Source organism: Sciurus carolinensis, chromosome 12 (genome assembly GCF_902686445.1).
Source record: "Sciurus carolinensis chromosome 12, mSciCar1.2, whole genome shotgun sequence".
Taxonomy (NCBI): Eukaryota; Metazoa; Chordata; class Mammalia; order Rodentia; family Sciuridae; genus Sciurus; species Sciurus carolinensis.
Genome location: NC_062224.1, coordinates 116,929,147 through 116,955,887, shown reverse-complemented (window position 1 = coordinate 116,955,887; position 26,741 = coordinate 116,929,147). Strand labels below are relative to the sequence as shown.

The following is a 26,741-nucleotide window of genomic DNA, read 5'->3' as shown; positions in this document are numbered from 1 at the left end:
ACGGACACCTGACACAGCGCTGCAGGCTCCTCAGAAGGCCAGGCCGGTGGTCCTGAAGGACGAGCAGGTGTCTGTGAGCAAATGTTCACCCCCAGGTCCTGGCAGTGGGAGCCGGGAGCTGAGGCCAGCCGGGTGGGGTGAGAAACAGGCTGGCCGGTGGCTCTCTTGCCGGCCTGGCCTGTGACTCATCGCTCTCCTGCCGGCCTGGTCCGTGACTCATGGCTCTCCGCCCAAGCCTCCAGTGACGGCTGGTGAGCCCACGGGAGTGACAGTTTGCACAACTGAAGGTGGTGAGAAAACAGAACCTGGCGCCCCTTGGCACGTGCCTGCTGGTCTCACCCGCCTACGGGCCCTTGCCCATTAGCTACACTGAAGATGACGGGGACTCTGCCCTCCTGTCCCGGCGAGGTGTCTGCCTCCAGCCCTGGGTGAGAAGGCTGCCCAAGACGCCACCCTGATAGCCATGCAAATGTTCTCATGGCAGGAAGTGCCAAGGGCTCCGTGCCAGTGAGCGTCACGTGGAGGCGGAAGACCACCGCGCCTGCAGCGTCTGCAAGGGCTGCGCCCTCGCCGCAGGGAGCTGAGGCCTTCCCCAGGCTTTGCTGTCTGACCCCTTTGTTCACTTAAAGCTTCACCCGCGGCTCACCCCCCGTGGCCCCGTGACAGCACCCGGGGCTCCCCAGCCACCCACCCTGGAATGAACACAGCTCATTGGTAAGAGGTCTTTAATTTCACCCTGGCCAGTAAGGAGCGGAGGTGGACCTCTGTCCATGTTCACGCACATGGTGTCTGCCACGTCCCCCACTGAGCTTCACTCAGAAACCTTGGGCCGTCCAGCGTCTGCGTGATCCCGCTGGTCACACTGTGGTTTTCTTGGTGGTTTGCATAAATTATACACAAGGGCACAAAAACGGCAGAACACAGACTCTACGTAAGGGACGTGTTCCCTCCGGCTCACAGTAGAGGGACCTGTGGCCGCGAGCGAGGCTCCAGCAATGCCCCCACCATGGGAGCACGTCAGGTACAGCCCCTCAGAGGAGTCCAGGCTGTCCCTCTGTCCTGACCACTCACTCTGGTTCCCAGAAGCCCTCCCGGCACAGAAGCCCCATCCTAGCACCAGTGGGAGACCAGGGAGCGAAGGTCCCTGTGCGTGGGGCTGCTGCGTCTTATGCGCTCAGGGCCTGACCCGTGGACTGGGCACAGCCCCGGGTTCCACTGGTCCTCCGGCCTCGGAGAGCTCCACAGGCCGCACAGGAACAGGACGTGGACAACAGGGCACGTTCGCAATGCTTCTGCCAAGGCTTCCCGGGCCCCACGGTCTGTCACATATTCTTCTCTCTTTTTCAATGACACAGTAAAAAGTAGGAAGCAGGCCCGCAGGTCATGGCCGGTCAGCCCCTGCTCTGGAACACCACATGCCTGCTCCAACCCCTGGGTGGGCCTCCTCCTGAGCTGCCAGCTCTGCCAGCACAGCTTCACAGAGGACGGGCAGGCCCCGGGGCCCTCCGCTGCGGCAGAGGCCGTCCTGCCTGCAGCCCCAGGCAGCCTGCGGGCCAAGTGGGTGATCCGTTTCTATTTTAAACAAACCTCAGATCTTGGTCACAGCCCTACTCTGTGTCCTGGGGTGGAACTTCAGTGTCCCCAGGGGTGTAGGTCCACGCTGTCAGCCTCACCCTACACTTGTGAAAGCTGAGGCCCCCAACAACCCAGTGCCAGTCAGAATCTGAAGGAAATTCCAAGGGTCTAGCCACGTTTTCTAAGAACATGATCAGAGATGATGGTTCTGTCCTACCCAAGCCCAGTGATTGAACCCCAAAGAGCAGGACTCCTCTGGAGGGGGCTGCCCACACAGATCTGCTTTCCAGGCATCGGATGCTCTGAACAGATGGGCTCCGGCACCACAGGGCAGGGAGCAGCAGCCTCTCCACCCTGCCAACAAGTCTCTTCAAACTACAAATAAAGTTTATAAAAAGTAAATTATCTCATTTTATAACTTAAGTGCATCAAGCATTTCCTTAAATATAGTTCACACTGAAAATAAAGTTACTTTTGCTGTACAGTTGGAGTCTGTTATAATTAGGGATAAACTTTGATGACAAGGTATGAAAGGTCACGCAGTCACGCACACAGCTGTCTGTCTGTCTGTCCGTGGGTGTGTAGATAGACAGATATATGCACCTCTTCACGAGAGCTTCCCAAAATGGCGGGAAGTTGTTAGGAGTCCCTAGGTATCTAATTTGCATGAGTGTCTATATTAAAGTCCCTGTCCTTAATGTTGAGCACATCTTCCTATCTACTCCTAAGACTCTTACTAGAAACATTGAACTAGGCAATCCATAACACACTCAGTCTTTGGAAATGCCGAGCTATGCCAAATCATTGTACAACAGCATCCCACACACCTCCCTCCCTAGCCCACCTCTCCCCTGGTCTCCCCGTCCTAAAGCCAGCTGCCCCTCACAGAATATGGTTGTTTCATATGGGAGCCTAGCCACAGACGCTGGGAACTCAAGAGGTGAAGTATGAATTCTGCATCGAGTACAGGTGGTCAATGGGGTTGCCCACTCTGGACTGCAGGGGCCCGGATTCTGAGGTTGCTAGGAAACAGTCACCCAGGTTACTAAGGGAAGTATCGTCACTATCCAGGTCATGGAACAGGGGCTCAGCACCTGAAATGGAGAGGAAACACAGACATGAGGGTCTGGGAGGAGAGACTTGCTTCAGTGCTAGGAAATCCAGCCAAATGCACATCCCCTGTGACTCTTCGCTGGTGGAGGGAAGGCAGGCACTGGGGACAGTGATAGAGAGAAGGGGGAAGGGCCTAATCCAGGGGTCTACAGCCTCTCTAGGGGTCTCCTGTCCAAAGTGCAACAGGTAAAAACATAAACCAGAACGTGATGGTGCTAAAATGGAGCACAGCACAGCAAAGAAAAGCATGTGTGGACGGCAGGTATGGTGCGGGGTGGGCAGGATCCCACAGAGTCTAGGCCAGGGATCCTGCAGAAGCTGGGCCAGGGGCCCTGCAGAGGATGGACCAGGGACCCTGCAGAGGATGGACCAGGGACCCTGCAGAGGATGGACCAGGGGCCCTGCAGAGGATGGACGAGGGACCCTGCAGAGGATGGACCAGGGGCCCTGCAGAGGATGGGCCAGGGACCCTGCAGAGGATGGACCAGGGTCATGCAGAGGATGGACCAGGGGCCCTGCAGAGGATGGACCAGGGACCCTGCAGAGGATGGGCCAGGGACCCTGCAGAGGATGGACCAGGGACCCTGCAGAGGATGGACCAGGGACCCTGCAGAGGATGGACCAGGGACCCTGCAGAGGATGGGCCAGGGATCCTGCAGAAGCTGGGCCAGGGGCCCTGCAGAGGATGGACCAGGGGCCCTGCAGAGGATGGACCAGGGACCCTGCAGAGGATGGGCCAGGGGCCCTGCAGAGGATGGACCAGGGACCCTGCAGAGGATGGACCAGGGACCCTGCAGAGGATGGACCAGGGACCCTGCAGAGGATGGGCCAGGGATCCTGCAGAAGCTGGGCCAGGGGCCCTGCAGAGGATGGACCAGGGGCCCTGCAGAGGATGGACCAGGGACCCTGCAGAGGATGGGCCAGGGGCCCTGCAGAGGATGGACCAGGGGCCCTGCAGAGGATGGACCAGGGGCCCTGCAGAGGATGGGCCAGGGGCCCTGCAGAGGATGGACCAGGGGCCCTGCAGAGGATGGGCCAGGGGCCCTGCAGAGGATGGGCCAGGGACCCTGCAGAGGATGGACCAGGGACCCTGCAGAGGATGGACCAGGGGCCCTGCAGAGGATGGACCAGGGTCATGCAGAGGATGGACCAGGGACCCTGCAGAGGATGGACCAGGGACCCTGCAGAGGATGGACCAGGGTCATGCAGAGGATGGACCAGGGACCCTGCAGAGGATGGGCCAGGGTCATGCAGAGGATGGACCAGGGACCCTGCAGAGGATGGACCAGGGACCCTGCAGAGGATGGACCAGGGTCATGCAGAGGATGGACCAGGGACCCTGCAGAGGATGGGCCAGGGTCATGCAGAGGATGGGCCAGGGGACCTGCAGAGGATGGACCAGGGACCCTGCAGAGGATGGACCAGGGGCCCTGCAGAGGATGGACCAGGGTCATGCAGAGGATGGACCAGGGGCCCTGCAGAGGATGGACCAGGGTCATGCAGAGGATGGACCAGGGACCCTGCAGAGGATGGACCAGGGACCCTGCAGAGGATGGACCAGGGGCCCTGCAGAGGATGGACCAGGGACCCTGCAGAGGATGGACCAGGGGCCCTGCAGAGGATGGACCAGGGGCCCTGCAGAGGATGGGCCAGGGACCCTGCAGAGGATGGACCAGGGGCCCTGCAGAGGATGGGCCAGGGACCCTGCAGAGGATGGACCAGGGACCCTGCAGAGGATGGGCCAGGGACCCTGCAATGTTTGGGCCACAAGTCCTGAAGAGGCTGGGCCAGGGGCCTGAGGACTTGGCCTCAGAAGCGGCTCTTGAGAGTCTGATGGAGCCCAGGGTAAGCTCTGCCCTGCAAACAGCACGCGCAGGCTGAGCGCCTTCTGTCTCCCCGTCTGCGGTGTGCGGGACAGGGAGGGTGGGGTGCACCTTGACTGGAATCCAGGGGGCCTCCTTGTGGGACTGCTGAGGGACGACAGCAGCCGGGGGGAGGCTGGGAGCTTCGCTTGCACCTGATTAAACAGGTGAAAACAGCCCCCCTTGCGAGGGTCACCAAGGGGCCTTCTGTAACGCGGCCCCCAAGACTCTGCGGTGGAGACCCTGACACCAAGGCCTCTGCCTGCTTTCCCACGGCCTGGAGTGAGGAAGGCCCCTGTGACGTGCCCTCTGAAGGATGGGCATCAGGGACAAACGCACGTGTCCACAGAGCTGTGCGTGAGTGAGGTCGGCCCAGAAGGGCCTGCAGGTCCAGACCTGGTCAGCGCTTGCTGACGTGTGATGGGCAGAGTAGGGTGGCTTTAACAAGAGAAGTTCTGTGAGGTCGAGGGGCACTGGGGACTGACCCAGGGTGCTTGGCCATGGAGCCACATCCCCCGCTCTCATATTCTTCATTTAGAGACAGGGCCTCACTGACTTGCTTAGGTCCTCACTAAGTTGCTGAGGCTGGCCTCGAACTTGCAATCCTCCTGCCTCAGTCTCCTGAGCCACTGGGATTACAGACCTATGCCACCACACCTGGCCACTTATTTTTCAAGTAAAGGGGAAATGAGCACAAAATCTTTGTCTTAGACTTTTGTCTTTGATACTTCTTTTTGGAAGGCTTGCTGACTAAAACTACCTCTCAGCTATCAGGGTAACTCATCGCCGGTGATTCCATCCATAGAACAATGCATTGTGCTCCTCATGGGCCCTGCAAGTGTCCCGTGGTCAGCCCCGAGGCTGAGCTTCAGCTGTGCGTCTCTGTGCTCCCCACCCCAGGGCTCCTCAGGGACTGGCTTACAGAGAAGGCGGGGCAGGACTCGGGGGAGCTCAGCGAGGAAGCGTCAGAACTCTGAGGTGCACCTCGCTGGTGAGCACGCACAGGACCCTGCCCACAGCCCCCAGGAGCTGATTCTCGGGGGACTCTACCCTGCTTCGTGGGACACTTGTCCTGCTAGGGAGCCACAGTGAGTGTCTGGACGCGACCAGGGGGAAACGGAGAGGCCACAGCAGGGTGGGAGACCCATGGGCTCAAGTCCTCCTACCGTAAGGATGCATGTGGTCGCCAGGCATCTGGGGCGGGGTGAGGCCCTGCCGGAAGGGGTCAGAGCTGTAGACGCTCTGCTCGATGGCCAGGAGCTGCTGAGGGGTGGGCAGAGCCGTGTAGGGGTTCATGATTCCGTCCATGCCTGCACTCCCGCTGCCGTTCGTCTGAGCTGCTGGACAAAGACAGCAGCAGGTCACCCTCGTTTTGCAGCCCAGAGCCCCACACTGGACGGCCCGCATCTCACTACCACATGCCCGTGCTGTGGGCATGCTGTCCAGGACGGCTCCAGGCAGACACCACCAGGACTCGCAGGACCTTTGGAAGCCACACACTAGGTCGGACCACTCAGTGTGGGAGTGACTGCAGAAGGCGCAAACGCCAGGTCTGGGAATCACGGAGGCCACCTGCAGCTGCGACCCGGACCTGTGTGACGGTGGCGGAGCTTCATGAGGGCCTAGTCCCTCATTCACAAGAGGGAAGGAGGTGGGCGGTCATAAGTGGCTCTAGCCTGTGCCCAACTTGGAGGACGGGGATGGGGTGGAGACTGGGTAGTTGAAAATTGAGACGCCCTTTAAACATGGCATTTAAGCAAAGGGTTGGATCCTGCACCCAGGATCTAAGGATCCACCCATTACAAAACCATCTGTCCACGGAGTCATGACACTGGGCCGGCGGACCTCAGGAGGCTGAAGGGAAGATTCCATGAGACTGTATGTGCCTTGGAGCCACAGCCTCCTGCAATGGGCACAGAAGCCTCACCCCTCAGCCCTGCGGGGAAAGGGCCCCACCTCCCAGCCTCTGCTTCCCGAGTCTCCCCAGGAGCTCCCCGGAGCTCCTTAAACACCGTGCAAGGATCAGAGTCTGTGTGCTCCTAATGCCTCAGCCAGCACCTTCTCCCCTCGAGCCTGTCGCCTAGATGGGCCAACCTACATCACTCCAGGCCCTTGGAAAACTGCAGGACCCTGAGAGACAGAGCTGGCAGGTACCATTTCCCCACCTGGGCATGCACAGTCCCAGGCGTGAGGAGACGGAACCGCAGGTCCCAGGTCCGCTGGCACTGGGGGAAGGGCTGAAGCAAGCCTCGCTCCTCGCCAGCTCACTGCCCACCCTTCCAGCAGCCCTGCCCCTGGGCAGCCCTTTTCTCTATTAGCATCTCTCACTGTTAAGTGAGCACTAGGGGAACTCTTGTCTGTAAGAGCCAAGTCAGGATCGAACCGAGGCTGGACGTCGAGCCTTGCTCAGGGTCTAAGCAAGGAGGAGAAGCAGTGCCTGCGGCCAGGCCTCCAGACACAGTCCACAGGCCCCCGCAGGGGCGCACCTGAGAGGGCTAAAATCGCAGTCCCAGGCCCACCCAGCCCTTCCCTGCACGTGACCAGGACTGCAGGTGGCCTGTGCACACACTGAAGAGTGAGCAGCCCAGTCCAAGGCACGGGCGTCCAAGGAACCCTGAGGGTGCCGAGTCGGGCGGCATGTCCTTCGTGGTTCTAACGGGAATTCTCCACGCTCCTCCCCTAGCGCTGCCTTGGACACTCCCTCAGGCACTCCGTCCACCCGCCTCCCAACTCCTCACACCTCCCCTACTTAAAAAAAAAAAAAGGAAGGGCACGTCCAGCGCCGGGCACGTTGGAACGCCCTGCCCAGCGGAGCACGGTCAGCGCTGCTCCTGACCCAGCTCGTCCCGCATCCTGCTCAGACGTGCGGAGCCTTCGTCTGCCATCCGAGAGGGGACGGTAGCCGCTGCTCACCGCGGGGTTTGGTGGATCGTCTTTATTTTACATTATTTTTCAGGGGTTGCCAAGGTTTGGAAATTAAGTCCCCTCCGGAGGCCAGAGGCTTGGTCCCCAGCCTGTGGCACTGTGGGAGACGGAGGAGCTTTGGGAGGGGGACCTTTGCCACACACTCCGCCGGTGTGCCACACACAGAGCCCAAGGCAACAGCCCCAACGTGGACGGACACCCTGCCCCAAATAAATCTTCCCTCCTTCAAGTGGATCGTCCCAGTCACCTGTCAGGATGAGCCAGGGGAATCTTCTATGAAACTGGCCAGCCCAGGAGGAGGACTGGAGAGGAGCAGCAGGACAGGCCTCCCTCTGCACATGACCTGACAGGCCCGGCTCTGCTCTGCGCTGGGCCAGAGCCTCCCTCGTCCGCAGCTCTGGAGTGCGGCTTGGCCCACACGCTCCCACTGGCTGCTCCTGGCTCACCCCGAGGGGCTGGGCTCTGCCGAGTGCCCGTCCTTCGTCCCTTGGGGAGCCGGGCAGGGGCCGGCCTGCGGCGGCCAGCACTTACCAGAGCTCAGCCTCTGCGTGTTCTGCTGGTCCTGCTGCTGCTGCTGCTGCCGCCTGGCCAGCTTCTTCATCTGGCGGGAGAGAGGGCCACTTCAGGTGCCGGCCGCGACGGGTCACACGCAAGGGGCCAGGGAAGGGGCTCAGCCCTGCTGAGAGGCCGAGGAAGAGCACCCGAGACCCTCACAGTGGAGGGGGAGGACGTGCGCCCCACAGGCACAGGGACTCCCTCTCAGCAAGTGCCACAAGGTGACCTGGAGGAGCCAAGAGACTGTTCTCCTCCACCTGCCACTTGTGTTTGAGACCTACCCAGAGCCTCGGGCTAAGGAACTTGAACCCCACATTTCTCAAACTGTGTTCTGTGGAACAGTGGAACACTGGAGCTCCATAAGACGTCAACACATGTGTTTAGCGTGTGTGTGTGTGTGTGTGTGTGTGTGTGCGTGTGTGTCTGTAGGAAACACTGGGTTTTAAAAGAAACCGCTTTACTGCAAGGTTCCTCAGAGGCTCAAAGTGTCCCCGTGAGCGCAGGGGTCCCTTCAACCGCCTGCTCCGTGGAGTCCGTTCTGATGACTGAGCCCATCCCTAGCCCCTCCAAGGAATTCAGCTGCGGGAACTCTCCCCCAGCCCCTCTCCAGCAAATGAGGAGGCAGCACGCATCGCCCTCTGCAGACCAGGGACGCAGGCAGGACGCAGGCAGAAGTTCCAGAACAGCCCATGACGGGGCAGCCGGCTGGCAGGCCAGGACAGGGTGGCAGTAAGGGCTGAGCTGGTAAGGGGAGAGGGGAGAGGGCCACCCCCGCTCTCACACCACCATGCCAACATGCCGTTCTTGTGCCAGTCGTCTGAGTATTTTTGGGTTTCTCTTTGAATTATTTTAAAAAAAATGGTATCCAGAGTACACAGGTATAAATTTTAAAATAAATGTAAATTAAAGAATATGGCTTAACCCAAAGACCTGGATTGGTACCAATGGCTGGCAGATTCAAAGGCACGGCCACTAGGAAAATGAAGACGTAACACTAAACCATATGCCTCGGTCTGCCCTTCTGCTGTGCTGCTGTGGCCAAAGCCCTGTGGCAGTAGGGTTGTTACTGGAGAGAGCCGCTCTCCAGGGCGCTCGGGACAGCGCCCACGGCCAGTGCAGCACCCCCGGCTCCTGCCTCAGTAAGGAGCAACCCAGAAGCAAGGAGCCCTTACCTTAGCTCTCTGGTTCTGGAACCACACCTGCACCACACGGACGCTCAGCCCGGTCTCTGCGGCCAGCGTCTCCCTCACCTGGAAGAAGTGACCGTTATTCTTATAGAACCATTGGCAGTTCAGGTAGGAGGCAGAACGCTTCCTGTGCAGCCGTGGGGAGGCCAACGGGCCTCGTCTGTGCAGAGGCTGGAGGCCAATTTATGCTTAGCAGAAGCCCAGGGCAAGAACAGGCTTCCTTCCAGGCAGAAAGGAAGTCCAGGCGAACAAAGCCCCCACAGGCCAGGCGCCGAAGGCCTGTCCCCAGAGCAGCAGTGTCCAGACAGAGGTGGGGCTTTGGGGACTGACAGGGGCTCCGACCTCATCGGTGGACCAGTCCCTGGTGACTGAACGGACCACTGGACGGGGACCTGGGGGGAAGGGGCCGGTCCTTGTGGTGTGACTTGTGGTGGTCTTTGTGGCGACTCCATCTTGCCACCACCTCTGTTCTCACTCTGCTTCCCAGGTGGGTGGCCTCTGCTGCACACTCCCACCATGACGCTCTGCCTCGGCTCAGGCCCGCGGCAGTGGTGCCAGCGCACCCTGCGTGAGCCGAAACGAACTGTCCCTCCTTTAAGTTGCTGTGTCGGGGACTTGGGTCACAGTGACAAAGTGCTGGCCAAGACCGCCCACTCGTGAACATCTGCACACTCCTCCAGGCTGCTCCTCCCCTGGAATCAGCCCTCGGTGTCCCTTAGACACTAGAAAGTCCCCCACGCTGCAGTTGCAGGCCCCCTGGAGGAGGACAGGTCCCCCCTTCTCCTGCCCACACCCATGGCCCCAAGCGTTCCACTTTGCCCCTCTACCTCAAGAGACTTTGGGGTTCCGCACTGTTATCCTGAGTGAGCCCTTCCCAGAGAGAAAGAGACAGAAGAGAGGGGCCATCTGGAGCCTGGCAGGGCCAGTGGGCAGCCCTGGTGTGGGCACATGCACTGGGGCCAGGTGGGGACAAGGATGATGAGGTCCAGATAATAAAGAGATGTATTTAAACATCTGCCAACCAGTCAGGCAGGCTCTCGGCCCGGGGCTGGCAAGATGGCAGGAGAGGAAGGGCCAATGAAGCAGATGTGCAGAGAGGCCTGAGAGACGAGGTCCCTTCTCGGGAGACTCCAGGAGGACGGGACTGAAGAGCCCTTAGCAGGCAGGCAGACGGCGGGCCCGGGCCTGGGAAGCACCTCACCCCACTCATGCCGCTGGGCTGGGCTGAGCTTAGGGAGGAGCAGGCCAGACTTTCAAGGCACACCCTCCTGCTAAGCTGGGGCCCCTGCACCTGCTGAAACTCTATCCATCGCTCAGAGGCCCAGCTCAGCAGCCACCTGTTCCGCAAAGCCTCACCTGACGCCAGAGTGGACACCCCTGCCCTGTGCCCGCGGCCCCTTTGCGTGTCCTCAGGGCTCACAGCAGGAGTCACCTCCTCGCTGTTGCTCTGAAAGCCGCCCAGGAACAAGCCCCCAGCACAAGGCCACACAGAGGCTGGGAAGCACGCCGAGGAAGGTGACAGGTGTCCTGTGCAAGCTGACCCAGGGAGCCCCACTCTACCAAGGGTGGGTAAGGAAGGGCGCCTGGGCAACAGAGTGCACGACTGGGCCACCATTGTGACCCCTGATGCCCCTGCTCTGCACCACAGCCCAAGCCCCGCCTCGCTTGGGCTCACAATGACCTTCTCCGCTCTGGCTTCTTGCCTCCTGCCACCTTCATGAGAATATGTCCCAGGAGGCGCTGCTCTGCAGCCTGGACCCTCACGGGAGCAGGTGGAGCAGGGAGTGCATGCTTTCTGGGGGTTAGGAAGACCTGGGGCTGTCTTGCCCCTACAGCGAAGGCTGAGGAACTCCAACAGGAAGGCAGACAAAGACACTCCAACCCTTAAAGAAATGGCATTTCCTTTATAAATTCCAAAACGAATGGCTTCTCTCCTTCTGCTGAGTAAAAGAGAGTGCCCATACAAGGCAGGACGTTGGTCGACCACAAATGCGCAGGGACGGCCACAGCCATTGCCGCAGAGCCAGGCAACTGTCTCCGCAGCCACCTCCTCGCCCTCCTGTGGTGGAGGTCCCCAGGTGGGCTCAGCCCCCAGCCTCCCCCACGGGACACGCAGCCTCAGGAATGAACTTGGCCCTCTCTAGAGTGCAGTGGCCAGCGAACCTGGGCACAGGCGCCAGGGCTGCGCTGTCCCCTCCCCTCCCTGGTGGCAGGAAACAGGGTGAGAACTGGACAGCCCTTAGGCCCAGCGAGAGACAGGACAGTGCGTCGGTCTCCGCCTGCTCCCCGTGGACGGGGACGGAGGGGAAGATAAACTCCTGAAGGCCGAGTTTCTTCACATCAGGATCCCCGCAGCCCTACTGGTGCCAGCCCCTAACGGGCACCACAGGTGGATGTTCAAAGCCGTGGACAGCCACACAGCTGTGCCACTCCACAGGGGACGGCCTCGCTCAGAGGAGCCCCCAGGTGCCCAGCGAGGGAACCACCAGGCCTGCCACACGTCCTGCGTTCTCTGTGATGGCGTCTGAGTCTACGCCAACACGGACGCACTCCTTGCTGTTCCGGTCACACTGCACAGGTGACAGCTGTGGACTGGCACCACACATGAAGGCCAGGGGCACCCACGGCAGGGCTCAAGCCCTCTTGCACAGACTGGTTGACCCCCATCCCCACCACCAGGACCCCACATGCTGACGTCCAGAGGAGCCCAGGTACACAGAGGCGGTGCTGTCCCCGACCCTCCCTTCTGCCCGCCTGTACCTTCCTGCAGGGCTTGGAGGACACTTCAAACGAGGCCTTGAATGCTCTCCTCTGCTGGGTGGTCAGGATGGTTCTGGGGCGTTTGGGGCGCTTGTGGTCCTTGCCATCCTCAGAGGCTCCCTTCCCCGCCCCTGGAGCCGACTTGCAAAGGCTCTCCTCCTCGTCGCTTTTGCCTGAAAGAAGCAGAAGAGGAGGCAGTGAGTCCGAGAGGCCCTGCAGCGGGGCACACACCACGTCAGGACAGCCTGCAGATGCGTGCGGTAGCCCACGGCGTGGGTCCGAGAGTTCGTGGGAAGAACTAAGGTGCGCACTTCCAAACCAGGCAGGAACTAGGAGGGAAGGGAGGGAGGGAGGGAAGGGGGGAGGAAGGGAAAGAGGGAGGGAGGGAGGGAGGAAAGAAGGGAGGAAGGAAAAGAGGGAGGGAGGGAGGAAAAAGGGAGGAAGGGAAAGAGGGAGGGAGGGAGGAAAGAAGGGAGGAAGGGAAAGAGGGAGGGAGGGAGGGAGGAAAGAAGGAAGAAAGGGAGGAAGGGAAAGAGGGAGGGAAGGAGGGAGGAAAGAAGGAAGGAAGGGAAAGAGGGAGGGAGGGAGGAAGAGAAAGAAAAGAGAAATGTAACTTGTTGAAATTAAATAAGATGATGCATGGAAATCTTCAGGACTCCCTAGAACATGACGGACGCTCAGTAATGACATTCGCCATTACTATTTCAACACAAAGGACGTGGTCTCAGTGGCCGCAGCCTCATGTCCCAGGGAGGGCTGAGCTCCAGCTCTGTGCTCCCACGCGGGTCTCTGCAGGATGCACCCGTGCCCACAGAGTGGGTGTTGTGTGATGCCAGTTCGAGGGTTCGAGGTGGGGGGCAGGGAGGGCCGGCTGCAGAAGGAAGGCTAAGTTCTGAGGCTTGGCCAGCGCTGGGTCCTCTGTCACCGCGCTCGGCCTTGCCTAGGCCCACACCCATTTCCAGAGAGCTGCCATCCCGCCATGGACCAGAGGGAAGAGAGGAGGAGGAAGGGCACCCTAGGTCAGCCCCCCAGGTCAGCCCCCCACTTCTGAGGGAGACGGGAGGGAGGGTAAGGCTGTGTCCAGAGGGAGGAGGGCGAGGGACGGGGAGAGGGGCAGGGGCCTGTCCCTGGACAGCTTGCTGCAGAGTGTCTCTCGGACCCCGTTCTGCCCTTTAGAACCTCACCCCCTTCTTTCTCCCACCCCCATTTTGCCTTCAGGAAGCCCTGGCGTGGGATCTCCAGACTCCATAAAATTCCAGAGTGAGTCTTTTTGTCTTTGCAGGCCTGACGGCTCTGCCTGTGGCAGAGGGCTGCCTCAGGTGGCTTGAGGGCGGAGCTGTTCACCTGTGCTGAAAGTGAATGACTCATGAGATGCACGGGGTGTCCAGCACAGAGAGAGGGGGCGTTTGCAGGAGGAGGTCACCTGTGGCGAGCAGGACCTGGCTCCAGGCCAGCGTGGCCAGCATCCTGCAGTTTGCTGACCCCTGCCCTTGACCTCTCTGACCCCACTCTCCATCCAGGCTCACGCATCTGAGCCCCCTTCTTCGGGGTTGACCCTTGGAGTCCCTCCGTGGCCCCGCCTGAGGTGTTCTTCCGGCCAACAGCACCTGTACACTCGACGGGAAACGCCTCTGCCTGCACGGCCACCAAGGGGCTTCTGGGGTCCTGGCAGGACTGGTGAGAAGACTCTGAAGTCAGGGTGGAGGGGCAAGTGCACCTCTCACATGCAGGCAGATGCCACACCCAGCTGCCAGCGGAGCCGACCACAACTGGCCCTCACCAGCTCCAGCCCCCATGTGCAAACATTAGGGGCCTACGACATCCTCCAACTCTGCTTCTGGGACGGTCTCTGAGCACCCTTCTGCTCCTTCTGCAGGACAGGCCTGCTGGATTCAGGTTCCCATTTGTCCACTAAAACAGGCAGTACCTGAAAGGCAGGCGCTGCAGCGCGTCCAGGAGCAGGGAAAGCTCTCGAGGGCCGGTGGGAGGGCCGCGAGCGGAAGGTGAAGGAACCCTTCAAACGGCAGAGCGGTGGCCGCCAGACTCCCACGCCCAGATGGGGCTGTGGGGTGCCTCATGATTCAAGCCGACACCCCTCGGTGGAGATGAAAGAAACACCACTCTGCTCTCCCACAACAACTGTCGGCAGCCCCGAGGCCATTTAGACGCACCCCGCATAAATCTGACTCCAGAGGCGAAGCCCAGAGGTTAGGTCTCTGAGCGAGGATGAATCGGCTTGGCACGGAGTCCCAACTAACTTCTCAGGGCCCTTCTTGTAAAAGAGTGTCTGGAATGGCTCAGGCTCTGCCCCACATGCCTCCCACACGCCCAGGGCACAAGCAATCGCAGATGAAAGCCCAGCGCGGTTTATGGATGGCAGACGGGGCTGCACTACCTGTGGGGCCTGCAGATTCAGCTCAGGTTGTCGGAAAAATCCCAGCAGCCCCGAAACAAGAGATTGCCGAGGGCAAGGGAGGGCAGAGGCAGCAATGGGGGTGCCGATGCAATGAGCCTCATAAACGTCCTGCAGGCTGGGGAGGGAGGAAAGGTCTGGGCTCTCTCTGGGTGGAGGCAGGGGAAACAGGAGGAATTACGGGGGCGGGAGGTGAGGGAGCTCTTCCAGCCACTGCCCTGCCGTGCGAGGCTGCAACTCCATTCTTCCCAGAGCTATGGTGTTGCCCCCGGACGTGAGAAACTCAAGGAAGCATCCAAAATCCAAGAGGCAACAGTGTAGCACTCAGAGAAGCAAGATCCATGCGGCTGCCACACTGCAGCCTGGCCAGCCGCAGCTCCCAAAATATCCCCTGGGAACCGGTGCACTTGCACACACTCCATGGAGGCTCATGAGTGAGGCAGGCACAAGGACAACCTGGCACAACGCTCCTCCCTGCTGCTCAGCAAAGAAAGACAGCAGCACCTGCTGAGGGGAAGGCCACCAGCCAGGCCAAGCTGTGCTGGAAGTGAATGACACATAAGATGAGCAGGGGCTGTGGGCAGAAGAGAGAGGGGACGCTTTGCCAGGAGGAGGTCATCTGTGGCCAGCAGACCGACTGGGCAGGGAGCTCTCCTCCCACAACACTGCACGCCCAGCTCTGTGCCCTGTGCGGGGAGCAGGTAGAAGAAGAGCCTGTGCTCTTAAGGACAGGACGCAGGCTGGGGAGGGTGGCATGCAGGAGGCAGTGACAAACACAGGCAGCATGTGGCGAGTTTCCCGGGCATGGTGAACTCTGAAAACCAAGCCGGTAGAAAAGAGCAGCCTCGCATAGCCAGAGAAGTTAGTGGAGGAGAGGGGCGCCCAGGCGGGGTCTGGAAAGCAGAGGCAGGAAGCAGGGGTCCAAAGGGGCGCTCGGGGCCCCGGAAAGATGCAGGAGAGTGTGTCAGAACGAGTAGGGGCAGGAGAGTAAGGGACACGGGTGAGGGCCCCCCGGGCGTCCTGCAGGGGTCCTCCTGTTGAGGAGGTGCCACCAGGAGGACCGGCATGGGGCAGGGGAGGGGGCTGGGGCTGCAGCTGCACGGGAAAGCAAGAACCGGAGTGCAGGGCATGATGGGCCCGGGACGCACGGGGCACACCTGGGTGGCAGCAGCAGCCTCGGGTCCGCCTTGTACCTGGGCTGAGGAAACCTCCTGGGTCCAGCACTAGACAAGGACCCTGAAGAAATAAGCAAATGCCCACACCGCAGACCCCAGCTCTGCACTGGGCCCCTCCAGCGCAGCACCGCTCTCTCCCAAGGAGCCAACTCAGCCTGCAGAGGCCCGGGACCTGCGCCAACACACGCAGGGCCTCTGACGCGGGCGCATGGCTGGCCAGTCCAAACCCACCAGGGCACCCGGGCCGAGCAAGGAAGCCAGCTTATCAACCAGCACGTCAGCCTCAAGCGGACAGTCCTGTGTGTGTGTCCTGCCCCAGGTGGGGGGATCCGGAAGCCCCATCTCCCTCAGACGCTGGGAGCCATGGACAGTAACTTTGACAGCAAAATGAAGAACAGGTCCTTTTTATAAGTTTGCTGCTGAGCTGAGCGCTCTTGTTTAAAACTCTCACACCCCTGACTCAGGCTTTCCGTCTACAAGAGGGTCTGATGATTCCTCGTGCTCACCCACCAGCTGACACGTGTCACAGACAATTGCATGGCCTGTCTCCACCACAGCTCCACAGGGGCACGCACTGCCATCCTCCTAGAGAGGAGTAGCTGAGGCCCGGGACCAGGAGGGGGTCTCTCGTCCCAGCGCACAGGGCTGGGACCTCCTCCTTCCACCCTCCTTCCCTGCTGCCTGCCCACCCAGCCTCCTGGGACTGTGATGCTCCAAGGACACCTGGCGCCTGCAGAATGTCCTGCGGCCATTATTAAAGAGTGAGGACAGAAAAGGCTGGAGGGGAGGCTTCCTGGGTGGAGTCCACCTGAGCTCCTGCTGGAAAGGGGACAGAGCTGCTCTAAGTCCCGTTCCCTCTGCCCGCAGCCCCGCCCTATCCGCCCTGCCTCCCCACTGTCCTGCAGGACACTGCAATCCCCAGAGGGCAAGCTCAGGGAAGACCTGCAGGCAGCTGTCACCAGCCAAGCAGATAGGAGCTGGGCTGTACTCCTGAGCGGGGCCACAGGTGAAGCATTTCAAGAAAGACCCCTTTGTTCAGAGACCTCCGGCTCAGACGGGGCTCCTGTGCCAGGTAGGGGAGGGGGCTGGGCGGGTCAGAGCCGGGACATTCCCACTCAGGCATCCAGGCAGGCCCCAAAGGGGTCACGTTAACCCGTCTGCACTCCTGAGCGCTGGCAGCCTGCCCAGCTGGGGCTGGCCCTTCCTCTCCCTCAGCCCCCCGCGGCTGGGGCTCCTGAAGGAGACCTTGTGCTTGGGAGGTCTGCGGAGGAGCGGGACCCGCCCTGAGGGTGCAGTTCCTGTTATCTGCTTCCGTTTCAGGCCTCTCGTGGCTGAACAGGCCTCGTCTGAACACCCACGGCCCCCCACCCCACCCGGCCTCACCCCCCGAGTCTTCCCATCCTCCTCCTCCCCTCTGATAAGAACCGCTGTGCAGCCCATGCAGGAGGCGCAGGTGTGGGGCTGGGCACCTGTGCAGGGCTTGCCACACGCTGCCCACACTGGCAATCCTGGCAGCACGCGATGCCCCTGCAGCACCATCACTGTGTTTGAGTCAAACATGGATGAAAAGGAAATGAAAACCACTGCCCATTCTGTTTCCATGTGGTCAGCCCCAAGGGAGCCCGTGAAGCCACACCCAGTGGGGAGGGGCATGTAGGGCCCACAGCTACATCTGGACAAAAGCCCCCAAGTCCAGCTGCCCGGTGGTTCGCTAGGCAGGGCTGCGTGTGATTCGAGGACCTTGCGTTAGGTTTACGGTGGTAAAGTTGGAGTCTCTTTGCTCCAATTGGTGAAGTGACAACTGGACGGAATCGCCCCTCTCAGGAGTGGTCCAATTTCACTGCACTAATTGCTAGTCTTCAGGAGGAGGGATCAAGGGGAAAACTAAACTGTTTCTAGGAAGGTTAATTATTCCTCCAAATTCAAAAAGGCCAAGACAGCATCTGTGGGTGCTGGGCAGTTTGGTACACCACTCTTCTCCTGGTGGTCTCTGCGGGCTCAACCGCAGGGCCGCGTGCCACCTGACGTGCTGCTCAGACCGCGTGAGCCCTCGACTGGGACGCCCTCTTCTGCTCAGACCTCTGCTGACTTGGAAAGTGGGCAAAAGCCAACACCACCTGGCCTGCGCCTTCAGACTCCAGGGCCCTCCATGCTGCCGGCCACGACAGGCCATCTGAAAAGAGCAGGGAATTACCAGGCACCTCTGGACGGGCTCGGCCAGGGTGAAACCCGTTACTCTGGAGCTTCACTCTCTGCCTCTCTTACACAGCAATACTGATCCCAGGTGGGAGCAGCTATGACGGCATCCGTGCAGCTACATTGCCCTAAGAGGACAGCAGAGAAAGGAGGAGAAAAGCCCTGGCCCTGACCATTAGGGACAGAAGCCTGGAGAAGAGCAGAAGCAGACCGAGGGTGGACCACCCTGTGGGGCAGCCACAGGGGCACCGTTTGGTTTGGCTGGAGTGGACTGGACACCTAGTCTCCACGGCAGCTCCCTGCAGGGAGTGGAGCGTGAATGTCGTGCAGAGCGCTCTCCCTAAGTCAAGCACAAACGGGCGTCGCTGTGTGCAGTGAGCCCACGGGACCACTGGAAAGTACTTGTGGTTGTGTTCTCAGGTGGAACGGGCGTCCTGAGTGGAGCCCGACTTGCTGAACCTGCTCATCACTGGTCAGCCTGAAGGCACCCATCCTCCCACACTGCTTCCTCGGGGAAAGCAGGCGCTCGCTTCGTACACAGGGCTGGGGGGAGACTGCGTCACTCCGCATTCTGCAACCAGGGCAGCACTCTGCAGCTGAGCACGCCTCCTGGGCACCTGCGGGGCCACCCAGGGCCAGACGGAGCAGGTTCAGGATGGGATCTGAGGCTTTCCAGTCCAACGGTTCCTCGTGGGACTCCGATGGGGCTGCCCAGGGTCACACTGGGAGACCCACCGACCTCGAAGCTGCCTCCCTCTGCATCCCCGTGGCCCCAGGTGCACACAGGACTGGTGGGGGGAGGCCCACTTGGACCTTCGGACCCTTCCAGCTGCTCCAGACAGACCTCCAGGGACCCCTGCTCGCTTTCATGAGTCAGAATAAAACTCTTAAATCATGTTTCCACTTAAAAAGCAACAGAATGACCAGGGAAGAGGTGAGGGTGAGAGGGCGACCAGCGTCAGCAGGGACGGCGGCCACGCACGCCCAGCCCAGGGGCAGCTCTCCCTCCTCTTTGGCAACTTGATGGCTCTGAACTCCAGAGCCGCGTGGGCCTGGGCTGACAGCTGAGCCGCGAGCGTCCCTCCCTCACACTCTGTCCCTCCCTCCACTCTCTTCATTATCGCCTCTTCCAGGTGGAAGCAGAGTGCTGAGCAGCCTTCTGTCTGCAGGGCCAAAAGACGTCCAAGCTGTGCCGTTCTCTCCATCCACAGACACCATCACGCGGGCTGCGCTGTTCAGCGGCCCACGTCAAGTCTCTGAGCAAGGCCTCCCTCACCTGCACCTCCGCTGATGCCATTCAGAGATGAGCAAGAGACTCTCAGGGAGTTTGGCAAAGAAGTCACTGGACACCGTGACACTGCAGGTGGCTGGCGGGCTGTGAGCTGCAGCTGCACAACCCGGCCACCAGGTTCCAAGTTGACCTGGCTCCTCTGCACACCACGCACACTGCTCTAAACCCGTGCGCTCCTGGAGTTGGGCAGAGACCAAACTGTTGGGCCAGACTTTATTCTCCCATTGAGAGAGTCCTTCATTTTATAGAAAGTTCCTCTTCAGGGACAAACAAACATTTTTCAATAAACAGAGGGTCCTTGTACATCCGTCACTCGCCTATTCACCCAGGAATGTACCTTGCAGAGTGCTTCACGTACGTCTGAACAGGACAGAGCCCCGCCTCAAAGCCCTCGCAGCTGGAGGAAGAGCGCATGGCAGGCAGCCTGGGCGGAGCAGGCCAGGAGAGCTCCCAGCGGGCAGCCTGGGCAGAGCGGGCCAGGAGAGCTCCCAGTGGGCAGCCTGGGCAGAGCGGGCCAGGAGAGCTCCCAGTGGGCAGCCTGGGCAGAGCGGGCCAGGAGAGCTCCCAGGTGGCCAAGGTCAGACACAGAGCAGGGGCGGCAGCACACAGCACGGGAGTGGGAGTGTGTGCAGCAGAAGAGGGGAGCAGTGCGGGCCACCAAGGGCCCGGGGCAGCAGCATGGACTGAGGAGCTGTCGGGGCTTGGCGACCAAGAGCCCCAGACTCCACGCTGGTTCTTGGGAAGCAAGTTCCTGTCTGCCGCTCCCAGTGTCCTGTACTGGGCATGGGACACATTAAAGGACGCAGACCATGACATTCCCAGTCTCAACTGCAGCACCATGAAGGGACACCATGCGTACCATCCAACAGGGTCTTGCTAACTGAGGAACCCAGAAGTCCTTTCATCTTTAAAACAGGAGGGAAGGAAGACGGAGGGGTCTTTCATCACACGTGGGGACAAGTCACTCGGCAGATGATTACTGCACCCACAAGGGGCCCTTGGGGGTCACAGCTGCAGCAAAGCTGCCCCACACGGTTGGAGCCCCTGGTGTGGGCGTGAAAGCACAGGACAGAGGAGAGCCCCTGAAGGACAGCACCCCTCCTCAGGGAAGATGCCCCAGATCAGCGAGGTGGACTAAGAGCCTTTCTAAGTCAGAGGGTGACTTGGCGGAGACGTCAGGGTGACGCGCTGTTCCACACAGCAGCCTGCCCCTGGGGGTGAAGACCCTGCTAAGAAAGACCTGAGGCAAGGAGAGGAGCGGGGCAGTGAGATGGGGAGGCGAGGTGCCAGCAGGCCACGGTCCCGGAGGAGGAGGCGCAGGTGCCAGGGCACCGTGGGCGCAGGTCACAGTGGGCGCCCAGGCATCTCGGCATGGCGGAAGCCAGAGCCAGGCACAGAAATCAGAGTGGAAGCCCAGCCCAGCCTTGCTGCCTGCTGAGGCTCCTGCTTGCATGTGGCTCCCGTCTGATCCACTCGGGCCCAGACACCTGTGCTCTGCTCGTCACACAAGAAGCCCAAACTGCTGAATTACGTTGACTCCCAGATTTTCTCTCCACCAAGTTAGATGCCTCTGGTTTTCTCCCGTCCCTGTCACAGGGTTAAGGCACGCACCATTCTCTGAGGTGTGGATTCATTCTTGCCTTCGCTGTCTGCTGTACTGCCCGGGCCAACCCTGCAGGCTGCTGCGTGCATCTGCCTTCAGCCAGTGGACAGTTAGGAGGAGTCTGAGGACAGAGAGAGGCCGGGAGACATCGCAGTCCCCCCTGATCTCCCTCTGCCTGGGTGGCGTCTCTGGCAGCTGCCGCCCCCCCACTTGCCAATTCACACCTCCGGCTGTGGCACGAGCTCCCCACGAGTTGTCGCCCCTCCGGGCCCCACCTCAGCCTGGGTGGTGCTGGCCTCCCTTTCCTGCTAACCTGGGGATGGCCTCACCATCCTGCCTGGTCTGCAGCCCACATATCATCAGCGCATAATCCGTTCTTAGTCTTAAATGCTGACGGTGCTTCTCCTCTGCCGGTCACCCCTGGCTGATTTAGCGCTTGAGACTGGCAAGGAATTCCACAGGTGTGGCGACCGTCCCTTCCTCAGCCAGGTATCTTCCAACGCTCCATTCCACTAGCCGCAGTGAAATCTAAGCCAGCGCAAGACATCTTCTGCTCCCTGGGTTATCCTCCTCAGAGCCAGTTCTGTAGGGCTTGTGAAGGAGACCCAGCGAGATAATGGGACATGCAGACTTCTACCGCAGGACTCCCATCCAGAATTCCCTGGAAAGGAGTACTAGAGTGGGCAGTCAGCACCATGGCCAGAGCCGGGACCAAGCAGAGGCCAGAGAGACCTACAAAGGGGGCTTACTGGAGAGGCTGGAGAGAGACCGCGGACATTTACTCTTTTGCCTGTAAGTTCCTCTTCGCTCTGTCTCCAGCATCGCCACTCTCTGCCACATAGAGACCGAACAGCTAAGAGGTAGGTCCGGTATATCCTCGTCACTTCTAGGGACAGTTAAGATTAAAATGACGTCTGCAGCCTGAGCTGGAAATGACCTGTATCTCATTATTTTAAAACGTGTCCCTCTCTAACGGATCACCAGGAAAAGAAAAAAGGTGGTCAATCAGACTTTGCTACATGCTTTCTCGTCACTCCAACCAGGCCACCACCCAATTGTAGCTACTTTGTAAAGTGACCCAAGAGTGTCTTGGCAGGTGAAATGTGGCATGAGCTCTGCTTGAGGCACCTAAGTCCTCTTGAGCCAGGTAAGCTTCTGAAAGCACGGGGCACTTAGAGACCCCAGCTCAGGGTCTTGGGGACACAAGCACTGCCGGGAGTCACAGATGGCCCTGCATTACCAGTTGTGGCTGCTTCACGTGTGCAAAACCTCTCCGTGGCCGGGCTCGGAAGAAGCCAAGGGAGGCAGCACGGTGGGTGGGAGAAACCAATGCCCTCGACCCCCAACAAGGACGAGGAGGCTCCAGCAGGGCCCTCAGCCTCGGTTTCCCCACTGTGACACGGGGCGATGCGGTAGGTGTCCTGGAGGACTTCCACCTTGACCGGCCCTGTTCGTAACTGAAGAGGGAAGAGGTGTCCAAGTCTGCTGGCACAACCTCTCAATCGACCCTCATTCTGCCAGGAAGGCCCTGTCCCCGGGAGCACCTGACAACCTAAGAGTGCCTCTTCCTAGTTGTTCGTGGGCGGGGCAGAGATGCAAAGAACAAGCTGTCTCACCCAGAATGCCAGCAGCTAGGACTGTTATGGAGTCCTTGGGTTCCCCTAGAGTTGATGTGCTAAGCCCTAAAGGCCAATGTGACAGTTCCAGGAGCTGGTGTCTTTTAGAGGTGACAGGCGTAGTGGACTCCTCATGAAAGGGTTAGTGCCCTGTGACAGGACCCAGAGAGCTCCGTCTCCCCGGCCCTCGAGGGCACTAGGGCTCTGAGACCGGAAGAGAACCTCACCGGATTCTGACCTTACTGGCACCCCACCATGGCCTCCCAGGCACAGGACGGCTGGGAGCAAGCTTCTGCTGTTTTCAGGCCAGCTGGTGGCACTGGGCAGTAGCAGCCACCGTGGACCAAGGCGACGCTCTTTTAAGAAGAAGTGAGTTCTTGGCCCAGATCCAGGGCCTTTCCCCTCACCCAGGTCTGTCACAGCCCTGGGTGGCTGGGGCCAGGCTCCTGCCCAGCAGCCAGAAGGCTTGCCCAGGAGGAGCGCTTCAGTGCTCCATGCCTCCAGCCCAGAGGGCTGAGCGAAGCGCCTTAGCATTTGTGACTCCCTCATCCCTCACTCGCTAATGGGGGTCTGCTGACATCGTTGGCACAAGTTGGTTTTGTGTGTGTGTTTTGGGTAGTTCTTGATCTCTGGGGTCCTGAGGGCGCCTGTCTTAAACACAAGTGATCGCACATGCAGAAAGAGGAAGGCGGGCTGCGTGGGGACTGCCAAGGAGGCGCCTCCTCCAAGGTGGGGGTCTGAAAAAACCCTGTGGTGACAGCTGATTATTTTACTAATTTCTTCCTTTTATTAATGGAGGATTTCAAATGATGAATTCTGCTTGACTGAGATTTCTAGTTCGCTGGTCCCCAAGAACCCGGTGGGCCTATGTGTGCTGCAACATTACAGCGAGTGTTACTGTGTCTGCATAGTCCCTTCCTCCCTGCCGAAACGGGCACAATAGGTGCTTCACCTGTTCTGAAATCTCTGAACTCCAAAGCTTACCGTTTGAAGCTACAGTCTTTGAGACACTCTTCCACAAGTTACTGGTGACTTTGTGGAACTAATGACCACAGACCTGTCCTACTGGAATTCTTCCCACACAGATGACACACATGCATTGAGGGCAACAGGTTGAAGCTGGTGTGTCTCAAGCACCCCAAGCATCCTCACGGGGGTTCCCTCAGAGAGGAGAAGGGAAGCCTCCCTGCGGCTCACTGATCCTGGGTACACCCAAGGTTCCTGGGAATCACTGGACATAGGGAGTGGGGTTGTGAGGCCAGCCTCCGAGGTCCAAGAAGTGGGGAAGATGGGGAGACAGCCCTGGGCTGGGGTGCAGAGGGTCCCAGGTGGGGTGTGGAGAGGCCCCGGAGGTCTGGCCACTTTGGGGAGATCCGTGGCCCTGCCGTGGTCCTTCCTACTGAGGGTTCCTGCACCCTGGTTCTACAAGCTGGGGTTCGTCAAGGAGGGGGCGTTTCCCGCTGTGCTCTCCAGCTGGAGGGAGAGCATCAGACAACGCCAGCACTGGGTTCCGCCAGCCTCTCCCGGGGGCCAGGCCCCAGTGCTCTTCCTCACGTGCAAGCCGGAGCAGGTGCCCAGCTCCCGAGAGCCGCGAGAAGCCGCGGCGGGATGGGCCCCGAGGGGACACCCCACGCCTGCTTCAGCGGGGGGGGGGGGCTGCTGGCATCGCTGCCAGGTCCACCTTCACGAGGCACATACTTCCGAAAAGGCTAGGTGGCTCCAAGTCGTAGTCCACCTTCAAGAAGAAAGCAAAACCCAATTAAAGCTAAACTGATGCCCAACCACGCGGGTCCAAAGCAATTCTTGGGGAGAGTGCTAGGAGCAATGTCACATTCTCTCTCCACGTTCCACTTTGCAGAGACTGCATCTGGTGTCCTTTGTCCCTCCTTCAAGAATCCAAAGTCCCTCTGGTCACACCCCAGCTGTTAGATTAGGTAATGCCAGCTGTGGCTGTGTCAGTCACGCATCCTGACGCGTGGCTTCCCAGCCATGTGAGAAGGGCACTTTGGTGAGTCAGGAAGTTGTCCTTGGAGGGTGGCTGCGTCTCGGGTCCCTTGCCCTCTTTGCCAGTGCACGAGGGGATTTCCAAGTGTCAGGAGTCCCTAATGCTCACGTTTAAGGAGGCACTCCCTTTTGTGAGCCAGGCACCACCGGAGACGGCCCTGCGCTCGGTCCCATCCACCCACCATCCACCGCGAGGGGAAGCAAGCTCAGAGGCTCACCCCAGGTCACCAGGCCCGGTGGGAGAAGTGGAAATCGAATCCAGGCACCACAGTCCCGAGTCTTCGCGTTAAAACAATGTGTTAACTGAGCCGCCGACTGCCCGTGTCCTCACCAACTCCTCCCTTCTCTTAATCATTTGAACATGGACATGCCAAACTGCTGCCAATTTATTCACAGACAATAGATTCTCATACTCTGATGGCATTAAGTGTGTTGGGGTCCACAGGGACCATAGAGGAAGTATCTTTCGTTGGTTTAACCTTCCCTGGGTGGCCAAGGAGCTGGTCACAGGGAGTCTCGAGTGTTGACTGAATGAAAGATACTGCAGAAGACAGTAACCAGGAGGGGTGTGGAAAGCCTGTGTGCGTGTGCGTGCCTGTGTGCGCCACCTACACCACACACTCGGAGGCGGGTGTGTGTGCGTGCCTAGGTGTGCCATCTACACCACACACTCAGAGGCGGGTGTGTGCTGGTCTTTGCTGGTGCTTAATCCCCTCCCGTCCACCCACTGGCCACGAGCTTGGGATAGAGCCCTGGTGTCAGTCTGGGTGTGCACGGTAAGAGGGGCCCCAGGACGCCCAGGACTATTGCAGAGCAGCCTCGGGAAGGAGGGCGCAGGAACCGCTGTGCCTCCAAGACGGGCCTTCCCCGTGGAATCAGAACAGCCCATGCTGCCCGGAGGGAGCAGCCCCGGGTCAGTGGGACAGTAGTCACTAGAAGTCAGGCCTGGGCTCCTGTTCTTGTGACTGGTGTCTGGTAGGCCGGCGGACTGCTCTGGCTCAGCCCTTCTCGAACGTTACCAGGCAAAGGAGCACCGACTTGTGACCCCAGCGTGCCCGACAGCCTGTCCAGCTTGAGACTGAGAATCTGACTTCTGACCGGCTCCAGGAGATGCTGCCCCCGCTACCATCGCTCTCCGGATATCTGCTGTTGAGTTGTGCGTGTATGCGTGTGCGTGTGTGTGTGCATGTGTGTGTGCGCGCGTGCGTGTGTGTGTGCGTGCGTGTCAGAGCCACACAGGCCTGCACAAGGGCAGCAGGGGAGGTGCTGCTGAGAGGGCACCTGGTTTTAACCCTCACCTCCTCTGTGAGTGCCAGTCCATGTGCTCAGCTGCCCAACAGGTCAGATACACCTCACTCACAAATCCAAAGCCCTCGCCTCCCCCGAGTTCAGACCTAGGTCTCTCTTTTCTGCGCTCCCTTTCTCCGCTCTGACATCACTGTGCCTATGATCTAGAGATCCCGCATCACCACCAACGCCGACCTCTCTTCCTAGATTTTAATTCTAGAATGTAAGCTCCTGGCAGGAGGTGCGTGGCCTGTTTTGTCCATTATATGCCCACCCCTTAGAACGGTGGACACAGCATGGGGAGCCGCCAAGTGTTGATGCCCAAGCGAGTGGACAATTCCCCTGAAGCCCGTAACGTGCTCTGCCCCAACCTTCGTCTCTCACTGGAATGAGAGACTGCAGTGATCTCCCCCGGCCTCCCCGTCTGCACTGCCGCCCCAACTCCAATCCACTCTCCCTCCCTCGTTCAAAAGAGCAGACTGGTGACTCTGCGGCCCTGCTTACAACGCTCGACCCCAGAAAGTACTCAAGTAAGATACAGAAAAGCCACTCCGCCCGGCCCCCGTCTCCCACACACCCGAGGACCTCAGTCCCGAAGGCCTCCAGTCCAGGCCTCCCAGCTCAGGACAGGCCGAGCTACGTCCTTCTTCCTCTCAGCACACCTGCCTTTCAGCACCAAGCACCCTCCACTGCCAAGCCCCAGCCACCGTGTCACGGCCACTGTGACACACGTCCCACACAGTTCCTAGCACACACCCCAAGGACAAGTACCACTCCCACTGCAAGACTGCACCCGCAATGTGGCTCTACGGACATTTGTGCCTGTTTTATTGTAATTATTTTCTTACAGGAGTTCCTTATTCACTGGGCAACCTGGTGCCTGGACACAGAGGTGGCTTTCCTCGCTCTGGTAATTGCTAGTATCTGACCCAGCCAGTGTCGGGCAGAGAGATAGGCCCTTGAAATGTTTGCTGAAACTGGCCTCAGTTTAATTTAGTGAGCATCAATCAGAGAGTGAGGAATAAACAAACAGTCTCAGACTTCGTGGGACTCATTCTCTGAAGTCCTCACCTCCAAGGCCAAACTCAAAACTAAAGTAATTACTTGGGTAGATAATTCATGAAAGAAGGAGTACCATTTGCATTTGAATGATCTAGTGAGGATTTTCTGCTTATTGAT

The 26,741-nt window shown here is 59.7% G+C and overlaps 1 protein-coding gene across 2 annotated transcripts in view; it reads right to left on the bottom strand.

The window, feature by feature from the left end:
* Positions 1 to 2,490: 2,490 nt before the first annotated feature.
* Positions 2,491 to 26,741, bottom strand: part of Lmx1a (LIM homeobox transcription factor 1 alpha) — a 131,484-nt gene continuing 107,233 nt past the window's right edge. The window contains exons 4-8 of one of the 2 annotated variants that reach the window (XM_047521327.1): positions 11,978 to 12,150; positions 9,203 to 9,280; positions 8,007 to 8,076; positions 5,717 to 5,890; positions 2,491 to 2,669 (exon numbers count right to left, since the gene is read on the bottom strand). In XM_047521327.1, the coding sequence (XP_047377283.1) occupies positions 2,509 to 2,669; positions 5,717 to 5,890; positions 8,007 to 8,076; positions 9,203 to 9,280; positions 11,978 to 12,150 (656 nt within the window). In that variant the 3' untranslated portion in view covers positions 2,491 to 2,508. The remainder of the gene's footprint in view (positions 2,670 to 5,716; positions 5,891 to 8,006; positions 8,077 to 9,202; positions 9,281 to 11,977; positions 12,151 to 26,741) is intronic. The other variant, XM_047521328.1, reaches the window with a different exon arrangement.